Here is an 18,067-nt window from a genome sequence, read left to right as displayed (position 1 = left end):
ACCCTGAGAATTGGACATAAACTGGTTTGGTTTCAGCTGGAAATTTATCATAGATTTAACAAAACCTACTTGCTCTTGTACTCTGTGCCCCTATTCATAAAGCCCAGGGTACCGTACATGTTACTAACCATGCTCTTAACTTGTCCTATCACTCTCAATGACTCAGGTCTTCACTCAGGGTTGGGATGCAATAAATACACTGATGACACATATTAATAACACCCACCACAGACTGTGTATCTGTAATAACAGCAGCTGAATATCCTGAAGCTACCGATTGTCTGTTAATCAAATATGATTGTATTTTATACCAGCTAATGCAGAGTCTTTCAAGCAATCAGCAGAATATTGAAGCAGAGATCAACTTGTGACAGTTTACAATGAGAGGGCAGGTTGAGAATCAGACATTTCATCTCACCGAATCGTACTGATTCACGCAGCTCTCCTGTTGGGATTGGTTGGTACACCACCCCATCCTGAGCTTACAAAATCAATTGATGGCCAGCCTCGTTCTCAGCTGATTCCCACGCAGGCAAATCTATTGTCTGATCAATGCTGTCCTCATCAGAGCTTACCAATAAAGAATGGATAAGAACTATCACAATCCTCATGTCTATGCTACATCAGATCTCTCAGGATCCCAGCCCAAGACAACTTGTCAGCCACAAATCCAGAATGAAAAACTAATACCTCATCCCCCTCCTCATGAGACTGACCCAGGACTCCACCCGTCTCCCCATGGGATTGACCCAGGATTTCACACCTCTCATCATGGGACTGGGCTGATACAACACCAGCTTCTTGTGAATGCCAATCAGATCAAACTAAGAAAGCAGAATAAATATGTGTGTGATCACTGTGGCAGAGACTGCTCAAAGCCCAGTGTGTTGGAGAAACATATCCGGTCTCATACAGGCGAGCGCCCATACCCATGCTCAACTTGTGGGATTTCCTTTAAAACCCAGAGTAATCTGTACAAACACAAAAGGACCCAAACGCATGAGAACAATTACCGTCTTTTAACAGAACTGAAGGGAAGCAGTGAGTCAGGACCAAGTCTTACTGAGCTGTCACTGAGCCGTGTGTTTGATGGTGATTCGGTGACAAATATTCAGCAAGAGGCTGAGCAGATTGGAGAGTGGGGTTGTCACAGTGAGATACCAGCCCTCAACTCCAATAACACAAATATGTCTGGACAGCAGCCCTTCCCAAATGTTGTACCCTCGTTTTGGAGCAGCATTTCTCCCATGAAGAAAAGAGAGAATGAACTGATTGATGGAGAGAAACAGAGTGTTCAGCTGCACAAGGATTCAATTGAAAACAGACAGGCCATTCACCTTGCTAAACAGTGGGTATACAAGTCTTCACGTTCTAGTGCACAAACAAATGAAAGTACTGACTCCGGCTACTTTTCCCATTCTGACAGTGCTGACCACCAGTTGTCATCCTCACACTCACTGCAATGCACCGACATTGAAGCAGAGAAAGTCTCTCAGTGCTCAGTTAGTTCTGAGCAATGTGCGCTCAGGTCAACTGGAGAAGATGTACCTGTCCAAGGAATGGACAAGAACCAACTGGGGAAATGGGAGTTGGGGGAGCGGATCTCAAAGCTGATCTCTGATAATAAAGCTGTCGTTGATGACAAACAATTGAAAAATGTGCGACCAAGAAAAACAGCTATTTCAAAGCAGGGGAGTATTGATTTACCAATGCCTTATACGTTTAAGGATTCCTTTCATTTTGACATGAAATCTAATCATAATAAGAAATCAAACATTTCCCCTGATCTACCCAAATCTGTATCAGCATCACCTGTCAAATTACAGCAAATGTTCCTCTCTTTGCCTTCGCATGTTACCTCTACTGTTGATTGTTTACCAGTTGTAAGGAGTAACTCCACACCACCCACTGAGGACAGTTGGTTATCCAGTAAAATAGCCACCACATTAAGCTCTCACCTTGGGAAGCACAGTTTACAGAGGACATCTTCTGCAGTGTTACACACAAAGAACTCACTATCAAGGTCACTGGACTTGCATCCCTCACACCATCGAACTTTGGTCAGGCAAAAGGCTCTGGAGGATTCACCAGCAAGTAGTCCTGTTGTGGACAGGTTCATCCCTGTTGGTGAGGGCAACCGTAGCATTATTGGAGTTCAACAAGAATCAAAAAGCAAGCACAAATCCTTAGAAAAGCGAAACAGCCAGCAAAAGCTGAAAAAGTTTTCTCAGGAGAGGTGGTCAATCTATGGGGAGGAGACATTTAGAAAGAAATATCAAGAGGGAAAAAGAAGCATCAATCCCTTGCCTGTCCTACCATCTGACAAGCAACAGGCACAGATAAACCCTACCAGATCTGACACAGCTCTGCACCAAAACACTTCTGTTCTGTCCAAAAATCTCCAATCCAGATCACTGCCCTCTCCTTCAAACCCTGTTAGAAAACATCTTTCAGACCCATTGAGCTTAAGCTCACTGAAGGTCACAACCTTCAACAGCCAAATGTTTCAGACAAACTCTTTACAAAGAAACGTTGACAAGTTTTCACTCAAACAGACTCATCCAGCTCCTTGTACTGACGTAGAAGGTACCCCACTTAGCAAGGACTGTGTTTGTAAAGTGCCTGTTATAAATATATCCAAATCAGCAGAGTTGCTGAATACGACTGAAGGATTGGGTCACATCAATTTGCCAGATATGGCTCAGGAAATCTCTAGCAACAGCGAGAAGGGACTTCCTCCACTGCAGTCATCACCTGCATCAATCATCCAGAAAGAAAAAGACCCCAAAAGGTCGATACAGAGACATTTCTCACACCCAAAGCTGGTGAGGCAACACAGCATTCTTGTCACAGAGAGTCAAACAGTACAATGTTCTATCAATGTAAGAAAACAACAGAAGAATGAGGCTGAAGAATTTAACAACGCAGAAAACAATCATGCTGTCTCATCAGATAAACCTCCCAAAAAGAAGCAAAGACTGAAATTAGCTGATCCTGCCTGCCCAGCCGAGGAGATACATTTTGGTTCTGATGTATCAAGCGCAGTTCCTGGGCAGTCATCTCAGTTGATTGGTGACTTGGCCTCAGATGGTCGCCATGGGATCGTTCAAGTTACCAACTCCCCAAAGCAGCCGTCACCAACTGTCTCCACCAGCCTCACTGACCTCAGCCAGGCATCAAAGTCTTGTCCTCAGTCACTGACAATGTCTACACCCTCCCTTCAGCAGCTGCCTTCACATTCACTGGGCAGAGATGGGAGTGAAGAGATTATGCTAACTTACTGTCCATCACCATCAAGCATTGCTGGAACTCAGACAAAGCACACTGGCAAAACTATACACCAGGAATCACACAAGCTCCAATGTGTTACACTTCTGCCTGCCAAGGGGAAAGCTTCTCATTTGCAAAAGCAACATTTTCCTCCAAAATATCAACTCAAGTGGGCTAAGAAGGAGCTGATTGAACGGCACTCTGTACTAACGGCACAAGCTCCAGTTAATGTCAATGATGCTGAGACATCTCACTGGCTTGTAGCTAGGACATCCCATCATACTCAGCACACAGCACAGCTAACAGTGCAGGCACCATTTACTGCCCACCAAACAGGCAATAAAGTCAGTAAAATTGATAGATGTGAAAAATGCCAATGCTCCTTTGCTGACTCTGATCAGGTATCAGCAAATGTCCGGACGACAGCCACAGTCACCAACCTTATTCAGTTCATGAGCAAGAGCTTCCAGTGGCCTATGGCTATTGTTTCCAAACATCAGGATATGCACTGGTCACCAGATAGCAGTCTGCACACAGGAAAATGGGCTCCTGTTTATAACATTGCACATTCATTGTTGGGGAAATGCCAACAAGGTACCAGCAATGACAAACTGAGTGGAGAGCTGGATTGGTCAAAGGTGGCAGGAGCTGAATGTGAGAAACCCATTTGTATTTCAGGCAGTGTGAGGTCCCGCCAGTGTCTCCAATGCAGGTCAATGAAGGAACCAAACAGCACTACCCCACTGACTGAGGCAGGCTCCAAACATTCTCTCTTTCAGAAGATGAACTCTCAGCCTGAGCCTACCTGGTGTTACCTAAAAAAGAGTGTGCCCGTACACATCCAGCAGAGAGACAAGTTCACTTCAGTCTACGCTACTTGGAGCAGATATGAAAATACCTCTGATACACCAAGTCTGGCAATGAAGGATCTCTTTGTTGTGAACAGACTGCACCAGAAAAACCCGGATACCAATGTCCAGTCAGTAAGTACATGTCCAAAACTTTTCTTTTAGGTTCATGTTGTTCTGATCATCCCCCCCCACCCCCGCCACTTCCTGCCCTTTGTCTATACAAAGGATTCAAAGAGGTTCCCATAAGCGTGCTATAAAAAAGCCAAAAGCAGTTTTTAAAAAATAGGGTGATTGAGTAGAAGAGGATGTGGTTAATTTGTACAAGATAGTGATCAGGCCAGTCAGGAGGCATCTTACCCAACCTCCTGTCTCTAAGTAACACCCAGTTACTTGAAGACTGTGTTTCCTGTCAGTTAGCAAAGCTTCAATCAATGCTGCACCATTTCCTTTTATAGTGCACACATTTCTCCAAACAATCTCCTGAGAATGCTTATCCTGCTGCTTTGCAAATCCCAAATGCACAGCATTAACTACAACCCCATCTTCATCCCAACCAGTCACTTCTTTGAAATACTTGTGTAACATTTGCACAACCAACTTGCTTTGAAACAAGCCGATGTTGGCTGTCATTCATCATCTTTAACGTTCCAGAATCCTCCCAAACTCTTAGAAACATAGAAGATAGGAGCAGGAAGAGGCTATTCATCCCAATCATGGCTGATTGTCCAACTCAATAGCCTAACCCTGCTTTCTCCACATAACCTTCGATCCCATTCACCCTAAATGCTATAGCTGCCTCTTGAATATATTTAATATTTTGGTAACAACTACTTCCTGTGGTAATGAATTCCATAGGCTGATCACTCTTTGGGTGAAGAAATGTCTCCTCATTTCCATTCTAAATGGTCTATCCTGTATCCTCAGACTGTGATCCCTGGTTCTGGACACCCCACCATCGGGAACATCCTCTCTGCATCTACCCTGTCTAGTCCTGTTAGAATTTTATAAGTCTCTGAGATTCCACCCTCATTCTTCTGAACTCCAGCGAAAACAATTCTAACCTAGTCAATCTCTCTTATATCAATTCTACCATCCCGGAATCAGCCTGGTAAACCTTTGCTGCACTCTCCTTGAGAGCAAGAACATTCTTCCTCAGAAAGGGAGACCAAAACTGTACACAATATTCTAGGTGTGACTCTCCAAGGCCTTGTATAATTGCAACAGCACATCCCTTCTTTACCACCTGTTGCACCTGCATGCTTACCTTCAGCGACAAGGACACCCAGATACTGCTGCGCACTCCCCTCTCCCAATTTACAGACATTTCGGTAGTAAGCTGTCTTCTTGTTTTTGCTTCCAATGTGAATAACCTCACACTTATCCAAATTATACTGCATCTGCCATTGATTTACCCACTCACCCAACCTGTCCAAATCACGCTGAGGGATCTCTGCATCCTCGTCACTGTTCACTCTCCCACCAAACTTGATATCATCTGCAAACTTTGAGATATTACATTTTGTTCCCTCATCCAAATTATTAATACATGTTGTGAATAGCTGGAGTCCCAGCACCAATCCCTGTGGCACCCATTAGTTACTGCCTGCCAATTTGAAAAGCATCCATTAATTCCTACTCTTTGTTTCCTCTCTGCCAACCAGTTTTCTATCCCTCTTAATACACTTCATCCAATCCCATGCACTTTAAACTTGCACAATAATCTCTTATGCGGGACTTTGTCAAATGCTTTCTGAAAGTCCAAATATACCACACTGACACCTCCTTATCAACTGTACCAGTTACATCTTCAAAGATTTCCCCTTCATATGTCCATGCTGACTCTGTCCGATCCTGTCATTGCTTCCTAAATGCTCTGCTATAAAGTCCTTGAAAATGGATTCTAGAATTTTCCCAAGGCTTACTGGTCTATAATTCCCAGTTGTCTCTCTGCTTCCCTTTTTTGAATATTGGAGTGACATTATCTACTCTCCAATCTGCAAGGACAGTTCCAGAGTCTATAGAATCCTGGAAGATGACCACCAATGCATCCACTATTTCTAGAGCCATTTCCTTAAGTACTCTGTGGTGTAGATTATCAGGCCCCGGGGATTTACCCACCTTCAATCCCATCAATTTTCACAGCACCATTTCTTTACTGATATTGATCTCCCTCAGTTCTTCCCTCTCACTAAATCTTGCATTCTCTGATATTTCTAGTATCTGATTTGCGTCCTCTTTTGTAAAGGCACAGCCAAAATATGGATTCAGTTGCTCAGCTGATTTTTTGTTCCCTATTATACATTCCACCATTTCTGCCTCTAGGGGACCTACATTTGTCTTCACCTATCCCTTTCTCTTCACGTAGCTATAGAAACTCTTAATATCAGTCTTCAAGTTCCCTGCAAGCTTATTTTCCTACTGTATTTTCCCTTTCTTAATCAATCCCTTGGTCCTTCTTTGCTGAATTCGAAACTCCTCCCAATCCTCAGGCCTATTATTTTGCTTGGCCAATCTATATGCTTCTTCCTTGAATTGGATACTTTCTCTAATTTCCTTTGTTAGCCATGGATTGGCCCGCTTGTCCATATTGCATTTGTGCCTGACAGGAATAAACAGTTGTTTCAGTTCCCCCATGTGTTCCTTGAATGTTTGCCATTGTCTATCCATTGTCATCCCTTTAAGTAGCTCTCCCCAATCTATCAAGGCCAACTCATGCCTCATAAGCCAGTGAGGTCAACATGTGCGTGAAACCTGTACCCCAGTGAGAGTCAGTGTGTGGGGGACCCGTAACCCATTGAGTGTCAGTTTATGGGGCATCCATGGCCCAACGAGAGTCAGTGAGTGTGCAACCCATACCCCAATGAGAGTCCGTGTATGGAGAACCAGTGTCCCAGTGACAGTCAGTGTGTGGGGGACCTGTGTCCCAGTGACAGTCAGTGTGTGGGGAACCTGTGTCCCAGTGACAGTCAGTGTGTGGGGAACCCGTGTCCCAGTGACAGTCAGTGTGTGGGGAACCCGTGTCCCAGTGACAGTCAGTGTGTGGGGGACCCGTGTCCCAGTGACAGTCAGTGTGTGGGGAACCTGTGTCCCAGTGACAGTCAGTGTGTGGGGGACCCGTGTCCCAGTGACAGTCAGTGTGTGGGGGACCCGTGTCCCAGTGACAGTCAGTGTGTGGGGGACCCGTGTCCCAGTGACAGTCAGTGTGTGGGGGACCCGTGTCCCAGTGACAGTCAGTGTGTGGGGGACCCGTGTCCCAGTGACAGTCAGTGTGTGGGGGACCCGTGTCCCAGTGACAGTCAGTGTGTGGGGGACCCGTGTCCCAGTGACAGTCAGTGTGTGGGGAACCTGTGTCCCAGTGACAGTCAGTGTGTGGGGGACCCGTGTCCCAGTGACAGTCAGTGTGTGGGGGACCCGTGTCCCAGTGACAGTCAGTGTGTGGGGGACCCGTGTCCCAGTGACAGTCAGTGTGTGGGGGACCCGTGTCCCAGTGACAGTCAGTGTGTGGGGAACCCGTGTCCCAGTGACAGTCAGTGGCCGCCATTTTTCGGCCACATTGCCCGCTGCAGATTACATTTGAAAGGAGTCGGAGCATCATTGTTGAAGAGTCTTGCATATTTAGTGCTTGCATTTAAATCAGCACAGTCACCGAGTTCTGACGTAATCTGATTCCCCTCCACTACATCAGCAGTAGGGAAATTATTGGAGAGGATTCTTCAAGACAGGCTTTATTCCCACTTGGAAATAAATAAACGTATTAGTGAGAGGCAACATGGTTTTGTGAAGGGGAGGTCGTGTCTCATGAACTTGATTGAGTTTTTCGAGGAAGTGACAAAGATGATTGATGAGGGTGGGACAGTGGATGTTTTCTACATGGACTTCAGTAAGGCCTTTGACAAGGTCCCTCATGGCAGACTGGTACAGAAGGTGAAGTTGCATGGGATCAGAGGTGAGCTGGTAAGGTGGATACAAAACTGATTCGGTCATAGACGACAGAGAGTAGCAGTGGAAGGATGTGTTTCTGAATGGAGGGCTGTGACATGTGGTGTTCTTCAGGGATCAGTGTGGTTTGCTGTTTGTAGTATACATATAAATGATTTGGAGGAAAATGTAACTGGATTGATTAGTAAGTTTACAGATGACACAAATGTTGGTGGATTTGCGGATAGCGATGAGGACCATCAGAATTTACAACAGGATATAGATCATAGAAGTTGGAGACATGGGTGGAGTTTAATCCAGACAAATGTGAGGTAATGCATTTTGGAAGGTCTTATACAGATAGGAAATATACAGTAGATGGCAGAACCCTTAAGAGTACAAAGAACAAAATCAGCCCGGGAAACAGGCCCTTCGGCCCAACGAGCCCGCGCCGCCATCTCAACACCACCAGTCCCCCTCTCCCCCCACGACCCTTGTCTAATGTTTTATGGCCATCCAGATTGAGGGAAACTGATTTAGGGACAACTTATTACTGCCAATCAGCCTAACAGCACATCTTTGGGGTGTGGGAGGAAACCGGAGCACCCGGAGAAAACCCATGCAAGCACGGGGAGAATGCGCAAACTCCCACAGACACTGGCCCAAATCCATGTATCTGCACAGCAATCAGCGATAGTCACTGAGCTGTCGTCTTGCCCAGTATCTTGTCCAGTTTAGGCACACACTAACAACATGAAGCACTAGGCCAATCCTGAACAACCAAGAGCAGCCCCAGTACGACCCATCGCATGTATGCCCCTCGTTGGACACGAGTATCGATAGGCAAAGGGATCTGGATGTACAGGTACACAGGTCACTGAAAGTGGCAATGCAGGTGGAGAAGGCAGTCAAGAAGGCATATGGCATGCTTGCCTTAAGCTGCCAGGATATTGAGTTTAAAAATTGGCAAGTTGTGTTGCAGCTTTATAGAACCTTAGTTCGGCCGCACTTGGAATATAGTATTCAATTCTGGTCACCACACTACCAGAAGGATGTGGAGGCTTTGGAGAGGGTACAGAAAAGATTTACCAAAATGTCGCCTGGTATGGAGGGCATTAGCTATGAGGAGAGGTTGGAGAAATTTGGTTTGTTCTCACTGGAGAGACAGAGATTAACAGAGACCTAATAGAAGTCTACAAGATTATGAGAGGCATGGCCAGAGTGGGTAGTCAGAAGCTTTTTCCCAGGGTGGAAGAGTCAATTACTAGGGGGCACATGTTTAAGGTGGTAGGGGCAAGTTTTAAAAGAGATGTACGAGGCAGATTTTTTACACAAGAGTAATGGGTGCCTGGAACTCGAGGTAGTGGAAGTGGATATGGTAGTGACTTTTAAGGGGCGTCTTGACAAGTACATGGATAGGATGAGAATAGAGGGATATGGTCCCCGGAAGGGTAGGGGGTTTTATTTAAATTGGGCAGCGAGGTCGGTGCAGGCTTGGAAGGCTGAAGGGCTTATTCCTGTGCTACAATTTTCTTTGTTCTTTGTTCTTTGTAACAGTGGGAAATAGATTATCATATTTAATGAAGCTTTACTTTTTGAGCACAAATACATGATGCATGATCACTGCCAGATGAATGTTCCTAAATTGTTCAGTTGTTCATTAAATTTCATTAAATGGACATAAATCTTATCTTGTTCATTGTAGTACATTGTGGGTTTCTTCAATCACTGACATATAGGGCTCCCAACAAAGATTCCTGAGCTCAACATTCCTCCGCCCATGCTCCAGATTCAACAGTACTGTGGTATCTTACAAAGACAGGACAGCCTCCCTCCCCCATCCTCATAGTATAAAGCTCATTTGATTGAATTTGATTGAATTTTTTGAAGGGGTAACTAAGAAGGTAGATGAGGGCAGTGCAGTTGATGTTGTCTACATAGACTTTAGCAAGGCCTTTGACAAGGTATTGCATGGTAAGTTGTTCCAAAAGGTTAAATCTCACGGGATCCAGGATGAATTATCTAAATGGATACAAATTGGCTTCTTGACAGAAGCTAGAGGATAGTTGTAGAGTGTTGTTTTTCAAACTGGAGGCCTGTGACCAGCAGTGTGCCTCAGGGATCAGTGCTGGGTCCACTGTTATTTGTCATTTATATTAATAAGTTGCGTGAGAATATAGGAGGCATGGTTAGTAAGTTTGCAGATGATACTAAGATTGGTGACTTGGTGGACAGTGAAGCAAGTTATCTCTAATTGCAATGGGATTTTGATCAATTGGGCCAGTGGACTGACGAATGGCAGATGGAGTTTAATTTAGACAAAATTAAGGGGGGGTAGCTACAGGACGGATGTCAGGGGTAGGTTCTTTACCCAGCGGGTGGTGAAGGATTGGAATGCCCTGCCTGCTGCAGTTGTAAATGCGTCTAGTTTGGGGGCGTTTAAGAGATCTCTGGATAGGTTTATGGACGAAAAGGGATTGGTATAGGCTAGTGGGTCATTGTTTTTGTAACTGGTCGGCGCAACATCGTGGGCCGAAGGGCCTGTTCTGCGCTGTAATGTTCTATGTTCTATGTTCTATGTTCTAAATGCGAGGTAATGCATTTGGTAGATTGAACCAGGGCAGGACCTAGTCAGTTAATTGTAGGGCGTTGGGGAGAGTTACAAAACAAAGAGTTCTAGGGGTACATGTTCATAGCTCCTTGAAAGTGGAGTCACAGGTGGACAGAGTAGTGAAGAACGCATTCGGCATGCTTGGTTTCATTGGTCAGAAAATTGAATAAAGGAGTTGGAATGTCTTGTTGAAGTTGTACAAGACATTGGTAAGGCCGCACTTGGAATATTGTGTGCAATTCTGGTCACCCTATTATAGAAACAATATTATTAAATTAGAAAGGGTGCAGAAAAGATTTACTAGGATGCTACCAGGGCTTGATGGATTGAGTTATAAGGAGAGGCTGGATAGACTGGGACTTTTTTCTCTGGAGCGTAGGAGGCTGAGGGGTGATCTTATAGAGATTTATAAAATAATGAGTGGCACAGATCAGCTAGATAGTCAATATCTTTTCCCAAAAGTAGGGGAGTCGAAAACTAGAGGGCATAGGTTTAAGGTGAGAGGGGAGAGATACAAAAGTGTCCAGAGGGGCAATTGTTTCACACAGAGAACAAAAAACAATACAGCACAGGAACAGGCCCTTCGGCCCTCCAAGCCTGCGCCACTCATGCTTCCAACTATTCGTTTGTATCCCTCCATTCCCAGTCTGTTCATGTCGCTATCCAGATAAGTCTTAAATGATCCCAGCGTGTCCGCCTCTACCACACTGCTTGGCAGTGCATTCCAGGCCCCCACCACCCTCTGTGTAAAATACATCCCTCTGATATCTGTGTTAAACCTTGCCCCCCCCCTCACCTTGAACCTGTGACCCCTTGTGTTCGTCACCTCCGACCTGGGAAAAAGTTTCCCACTGTTCACCCTATCTATGCCCTTCATAATTTAATACACCTCTATTAGGTCACCCCTCATCCTCTGTCTTTCCAGGGAGAACAACCCCAGTTTACCCAATCTCTCCTCATAGCTAAGACCCTCCATACCAGGAAACATCCTGGTAAACCTTTTCTGCACTCTCTCCAAAGCCTCCACGTCCTCCTGGTAGTGTGGCGACCAGAACTGGACGCAGTACTCCAAATGTAGCTTAACCAGTGTTCTATATAGCTGCAATATCATACACCAACTTTTATACTCTATGCCCTGTCCTATAAAGGCAAGCATGCCATATGTCTTCTTCACCACCCTCTCCACCTGTGCTGACACCTTTAAGGATCTGTGGACTTGCACACCCAGGTCCCTCTGTGCGTCGATATTCCTGATGATTCTGCCATTTAGAGCTCCCCCCTACATTAGAACATGGAATATAGAACATTACAGCTCAGTACAGGACCTTCGGCCCTCAATGTTGCGCCGACCAATGGAACCAACCTACTGACCCTCTAACCTAAACTCTTCCAATATTACTCCAATATTGGGCAGCACGGTAGCACAGTGGTTAGCACTGCTGCTTCACAGCTTCAGGGACCTGGGTTCGATTCCTGCCTCGGGTCACTGTCTGTGTGGAGTTTGCACATTCTCCTCGTGTCTGCCTGAATTTCCTCCGGGTGCTTCGGTTTCCTCCCACAGTCCAAAGATGTGCGAGTCAGGTTGATTGGCCACGCTAAAATTGCCCCTTAGTGTCCTAAGATGCTTAGGTTAGACAGGTTAGCTTGTACAATGTGTAGTGATATGGGGGTAGGGCCTGGGTGGAATTGTGGTCGGTGCAGGCTTGATGGGCTGAAGGGCCTCTTTCTGCACTATAGGGTTCTATGATTCTATGATTATCCATATGTCTATCCAATGACCATTTGAACGCCCTTAAAGTTGGCGAGTCCACAACTGCTGCAGGCAGGGCATTCCACGTCCTTACTACCCTCTGAGTAAAGAATTTACCTCTGACATCCGTCCTATATTTATCACCTCTCAATTTAAAGCTATGTCCCCTCGTGTTAGCCATCACCATCCGAGGAAAAAGGCTTTCACTGTCCACCCTATCTAACCCTCTGATCATCTTATATGCCTCAATTAAGTCACCTCTTAACCTTCTTCTCTCTAACAAAAACAACCTCAAATCCCTCAGCCTTTCCTCATAAGACCTTCCCACCATAACAGGCAACATCCTGGTAAACCTCCTCTGCACCCTTTCCAATGCATCCAAATCTTTCTCATAATGCGCCGACCACAACTGTACACAATACTCCAAGAGCGGCCACGCCAGGGTTTTGTACAGCTGTAACATGATCTCATAGCTCCGAAACTCAATCCTTCTTCCAAGAAAAGCTAACACACCGTACGCCTTCTTAACAACCCTATCAACCTGGGTGCCAACTTTCAGGGACCTATGCACATGTACACCGAGATCTCTCTGCTCATCCACAATACCAAGAGTCTTTCCATTAACCCAGTACTCTTTAACCCTGTTACTTCTTCCAAAGTGAATCACCTCACACTTTTCCGCATTAAACTCCATTTGCCACCTCTCAGCCCAGCTCTGCAGCTTATTATTGTCCCCCTGTAAACTGTAACATCCATCCGCACTGTCTACAACTCCTCCGACTTTAGTGTCATCCGCAAATTTACTAACCTATCCTTCTACACCCTCATCCAGGTCATTTATAAAAATGACAAACAGCAGTGGCCCCAAAACAGATCCCTGCGGTACACCACTCGTAACTGAACTCCAGGTTGAATATTTCCCATCAATCACCACCCTCTGCCTTCTATCAGCTAGCCAATTCCTGATCCAAACCGCTAAATCACCCTCAATCCCATGCATCCCTATTTTCTGCAGTATCTTACCATGGGGAACCTTATCAAACGCTTTACTGAAATCCATATACACCACATCAACTGCTTTATCCTCATCCACCTTCTCAAAGAACTCAATAAAGTTTGTGAGGCATGACCTACCCTTCACAAAACCGTATTGACTATCCCTAATCAAATTATTTCTCTCTAGATGATTATAAATCCTATCTCTTATAATCCTTTCCAAAACTTTGCCCAAAACAGAAGTAAGGCTCACTGGTCTATAATTTCCAGGGCAGTTTCTACTCCCCTTCTTGAACAAAGGGACAACATTTGCTATCCTCCAGTCTTCTGGCACTATACGTGTAGACAATGATGACATAAAGATCAAAGCCAAAGGCTCTGCAATCGCCTCCCTAGCCTCCCAGAGAATCCTAGGATAAATCCCATCCGGCCCAGGGGGCTTATCTATTTTCACACTTTCTAGAATTGCTAACACTTCCTCCTTATGTACCTCAATCCCGTCTAGTCTAAAAGCCCGCTTCTCAGTATTCTCCTCAACTACACTGACTTTTTCCTGTGTGAATACTAATGAAAAATATTCATTTAGTGCCTCTCCTATCTCTTCAGGCTCCACGCACAACTTCCCACTACTGTTCCTGACTAGCCCTAATCTTGCCCTAACCAATCTTTTATTCCTGACATACCTATAGAAAGCTTTAGGGTTCTCCTTGATCCTACCTGCCAAAGACTTCTCACGTCCTCTTCTGGCTCTTCTTAACTCTCTCTTTAGTTCCTTCCTGGCTAAGTTTTAACTCTCCAGTGCCCTAACTGAGCCTTCACGTCTCATCTTTACATAAGTCTCCTTCTTCCTCTTCACAAGAGATTCAACTTCCTTAGTAAACCACGGTTCTCTCGCTCGACCACTTCCTCCCTGCCTGACAGTAGTTGCTCCTTGAACAAGCTCCACATTTCAATTGTGCCCATCCCCTGCAGTTTCCTTCTCCAACCTATGCATCCTAAATCTCACCTAATCGCTTCATAATTTCGTTTCCCCCAGCTATAACTTTTGACCTGCGGTATATACCTATCCCTTTCCATTACTAAGGTAACGTAACCGAATTGTGGTCACTATCACCAAAGTGTTTCACCTACCTCCAAGTCTAACACCTGGTCTAGTTCATTACCCAGTACCAAATCCAATGTAGCCTCACCTCTTGTTGGCCTATCTACATACTGTGTCAGGAAACCTTCCTGCACACATTGGACAAAAACTGACCCCTCTAACATGCTTTTCCAGTCGATATTTGTGAAGTTAAAGTCCCCCAAAACAGCTACCCTGTTACTTTTGCTCCTATCCAGGATCATCTTTGCAATCCTTTCCTCTACATCTCTGGAACTTTTTGGAGGCCTATAAAAAACTCCCAGCAGGGTGACCCCTCCTTTCCTGTTTCTAATCTCAGCCCATACTACCTCAATAGACAGCTCCACATCAAACATCCTCTCTGCCACCGTAATACAGTCCTTGACTAACAATGCCACGCCTCCCCCTCTTTTACCACCTTCTCTGCTCTGACTGAAATATCTGAACCCCGGCACCTGCAACAACCATTCCTGTCCCTGTTCTATCCATGTCTCTGTAATGGCCACAACATCGAAGTCCCAGGTACCAATCCAGGCTGCAAGTTCATCCACCTTATTCCGTATGCTCCTAGCATTAAAGTATACACACTTCAAACCACCCTCACGCCTGCCAATACACTGCTGCGACCTTGAAACCTTGTCCGTGACCTCCCTACTCTCAACCTCCTGTACATTGGAGCTAAAATTCAGGTTCCCATCCCCCTTCTGAATCAGTTTAAACCCTCCCGAATAGCAATGGCAAATTTTCCCCCCCAAGATATTGTTATCCCTCTGGTTCAGGTGTAGACCATCCCTTTTGTAGCGGTCCCACCTACCCCAGAATGAGCCCCAATTGTCCAGATATCTGAAACCCTCCTTCCTGCACCATCCCTTTAGCCATGAGTTCAAACGATCTCTCTCTCTCTGTTCTTCTCCTCGCTATCCCGTGGCAGGGGTAACAAACCAGAGATAATAACTCCGTTTGTTTTAGCCCTAAGCTTCCACCCTAACTCCCTGAATTTCTGTCTTACATCCCTGTCCCTTTTCCTACCTATGTCATGGGTACCTATGTGAACCATGACTTGGGGCTGGTTCCCCTCCCCTTTAAGGATCTCAAACACACAATCGGAGACATCACGGACCCTGGCACCTTGGGGCCAACATACCAACCGCGAGTCTCGCTTGTTCCCACAGAATCTCCTATCTGTCCCCTTAACTGTGGTGTCCCCAATGACTAATCCTGTTCTCTTCTTCCCCCTTCCCATCTGAACATCAAGGACAGACTCTGCGCCAGAGACCTGTACCCCATGGCTTACCCCCGTTGAGTCGTCCTCCCCAACAGCATCCAAAACAGAGTACTTGTTTTGCAGAGGAACAGCCATAGGGGATCGCTGCTCTGACTGCTTCTTACCTAGTTCTACGAAAATGCATCACTCCACATTTATCTGGATTAAATTCCATCTGGCATTTCTCTGCCCAATTTTCCAGCCTATCTATATCCTGTTATATTCTCTGACAATGTTCATCGCTACCCGCAAGTCCAGCCATCTTTGTGTCATCTGCAAACTTACTGATCACACCAGTTACACCTTCTTCCAAATCATTTATAGATATCACAAACAGCAGAGGTCCCAGTACAGCGCGCTGCGGAACTCCACTAGTCACAGACATCCAGCCAGAAAAAGACCCTTCCACCGCTACCCTCTGTCTTCTATGGCCAAGCCAGTTCTCCACCCATCGAGCTAGCTTTCCTTTTACCCTGTGAGATATAACCTTTTGCATCAACCTGCCATGAGGGACTTTGTCAAACACTTTACTGAAATAAAGGGTGGTGAGTATCTGGAGCAAACTGCTAGAGGTAGTAGAGGCAGGTACAATTTTGTCTTTTAAAAAGCATTTAGATAGTTACATGGGTACAATGGATACAGACGGATATGGGCCAAATGCAGGCAATTGGGGTTAGCTTAGGGGTTTTAAAAAAAAGGGCGGCATGAACAAGTTGGGCCCAAGGTCCTGTTTCCATGCTGTAAACCTCTATGACTCTGAGCTCTTCTGATTCTCTTTGCTCTTAGCTCTGACGAAGGATCATCCTGACTTGAAATATTGGCTCTATTCTCTCCACAGATGCTGTCAGACATGCTGAGACTTTCCAGCATTTTCTGTTTTTGTTTTAGATTCCAGCATCCGCAATATTTTGTTTTTATTGTAACTTTCAATGATATGGGACAAGGACTGGAAAATATGATTAGCACAACTTTACTGGTAGTTATAATCTGTGTAGACTCGATGAGCTAAAGGGCCTTTTCTGCACTGTACCATGAATCTTGAAACATACTGTTGGAACTTACTCAGTCCAAAGATGATGGCTCATTCCTTTTTTTTGATTTGAGAGTAAACTTTTTCAGCATTGGTCACGTAGTGAAGTTGAATGAGACTGAATCTGGTTTCAGTAATGAACAAAGTATTATTAAACAATATATATATACGATTAGGCTCTGACAGATTTAACAAACAGGTCAACTCTCCCTGGCTCCATCTAATGTTCCCCACAGGACACGTGCCCTTAATCTCGACTGGCTCAGCCCCTCCATCGAGTCCAGCCTGAACAATTGGATTGTTCCTTAAAGGGACATGTTACCACAGGTCAAAATCCTCAAAGTGAAAGCAATAGGCCTTCCTGCACCATCTTCCAGCTTACGTGATAAAACTGTTCCTAAGGAGACAGTTCACTGTGGCCCCTCAAAAGAGAACATTCTTACCTGTGATATAAGGGACTGGATGGCCGCAATGCCAGTTTAACCTGTTCAAAGATCCCTTTCTGATGCTCCTTCCTTTGTTGTTTCTTGAGAGTATGTGTAGGGGTGACAACACTGTACAAAGATCAGAATAAATCTCCCATGATAGTTTACCATTCCTAAAATAGATTGCAATTCCGATATCTTTCTGGTGCTTCCTGAATTGCTTTTATCTTCTCTTTCATAGGAGACAGCCCTTTTGCGTCCAATTTGAACCCGAGGTACATTACTTCTTGAGACTGGAATGTATGTTACTCCCTTTTTAGCCTCACATTGTCCTCTTTCAATTTTTTAAAAAAAATTGAGATTGCCAGATGCTCCTCTTTGGATGCTCTTGTAATCAGTACATTGTTGAGACAGACAACTACCCAAGTCTGTGTGGGTTTCCTCCAGGTGCTCCAGTTTCCTTCTGCAATTCAAATATATGTGGGTTAGGTTGAATGACCATGCCAAATTGACTCTAATGTCAAGGGGATCAGCAGGATAAATGCATGGGATCACAGGATTAATTTGCCACCTGCCATTTTTCAGCCCATTTTTCTAGCTGGTCCAAATCCCTCTGCAAGCTTTAAAAACTTTCCTCACTGTCCACTACACCTCCAATCTTTGTATCATCAGCAAATTTGCTGATTTACCACAATTTACCACATTATCGTCTAGATCATTGATATAAATGACAAACAATAATGGACCCAACACTGATCCCTGTGGTACACCACTAGTCACAGGCCTCCACTCAGAGAAGCAATCCTCCACTACCACTGTCTGGCTTCTTCCA

At 45.1% G+C, this 18,067-nt stretch overlaps 1 protein-coding gene across 1 annotated transcript in view; it reads left to right on the top strand.

The window, feature by feature from the left end:
• Nucleotides 1–584: 584 nt before the first annotated feature.
• LOC145353691 (uncharacterized) overlaps nt 585–18,067 on the top strand; it is a gene marked incomplete at its 3' end in the record, with an annotated part of 42,600 nt that continues 25,117 nt past the window's right edge. Inside the window, exon 1 of the mRNA XM_080204461.1 lies at nt 585–4,253. Coding sequence (XP_080060587.1) covers nt 585–4,253 — 3,669 coding nt within the window. The remainder of the gene's footprint in view (nt 4,254–18,067) is intronic.

Source organism: Carcharhinus amblyrhynchos, chromosome 16, assembly GCF_965287045.1.
Source record: "Carcharhinus amblyrhynchos chromosome 16, sCarAmb.v2.hapA, whole genome shotgun sequence".
Classification (NCBI taxonomy): Eukaryota; Metazoa; Chordata; class Chondrichthyes; order Carcharhiniformes; family Carcharhinidae; genus Carcharhinus; species Carcharhinus amblyrhynchos.
The sequence above is the reverse complement of the archived record's forward strand: the minus strand, read 5'-3'. Positions and strand labels throughout refer to the sequence as shown.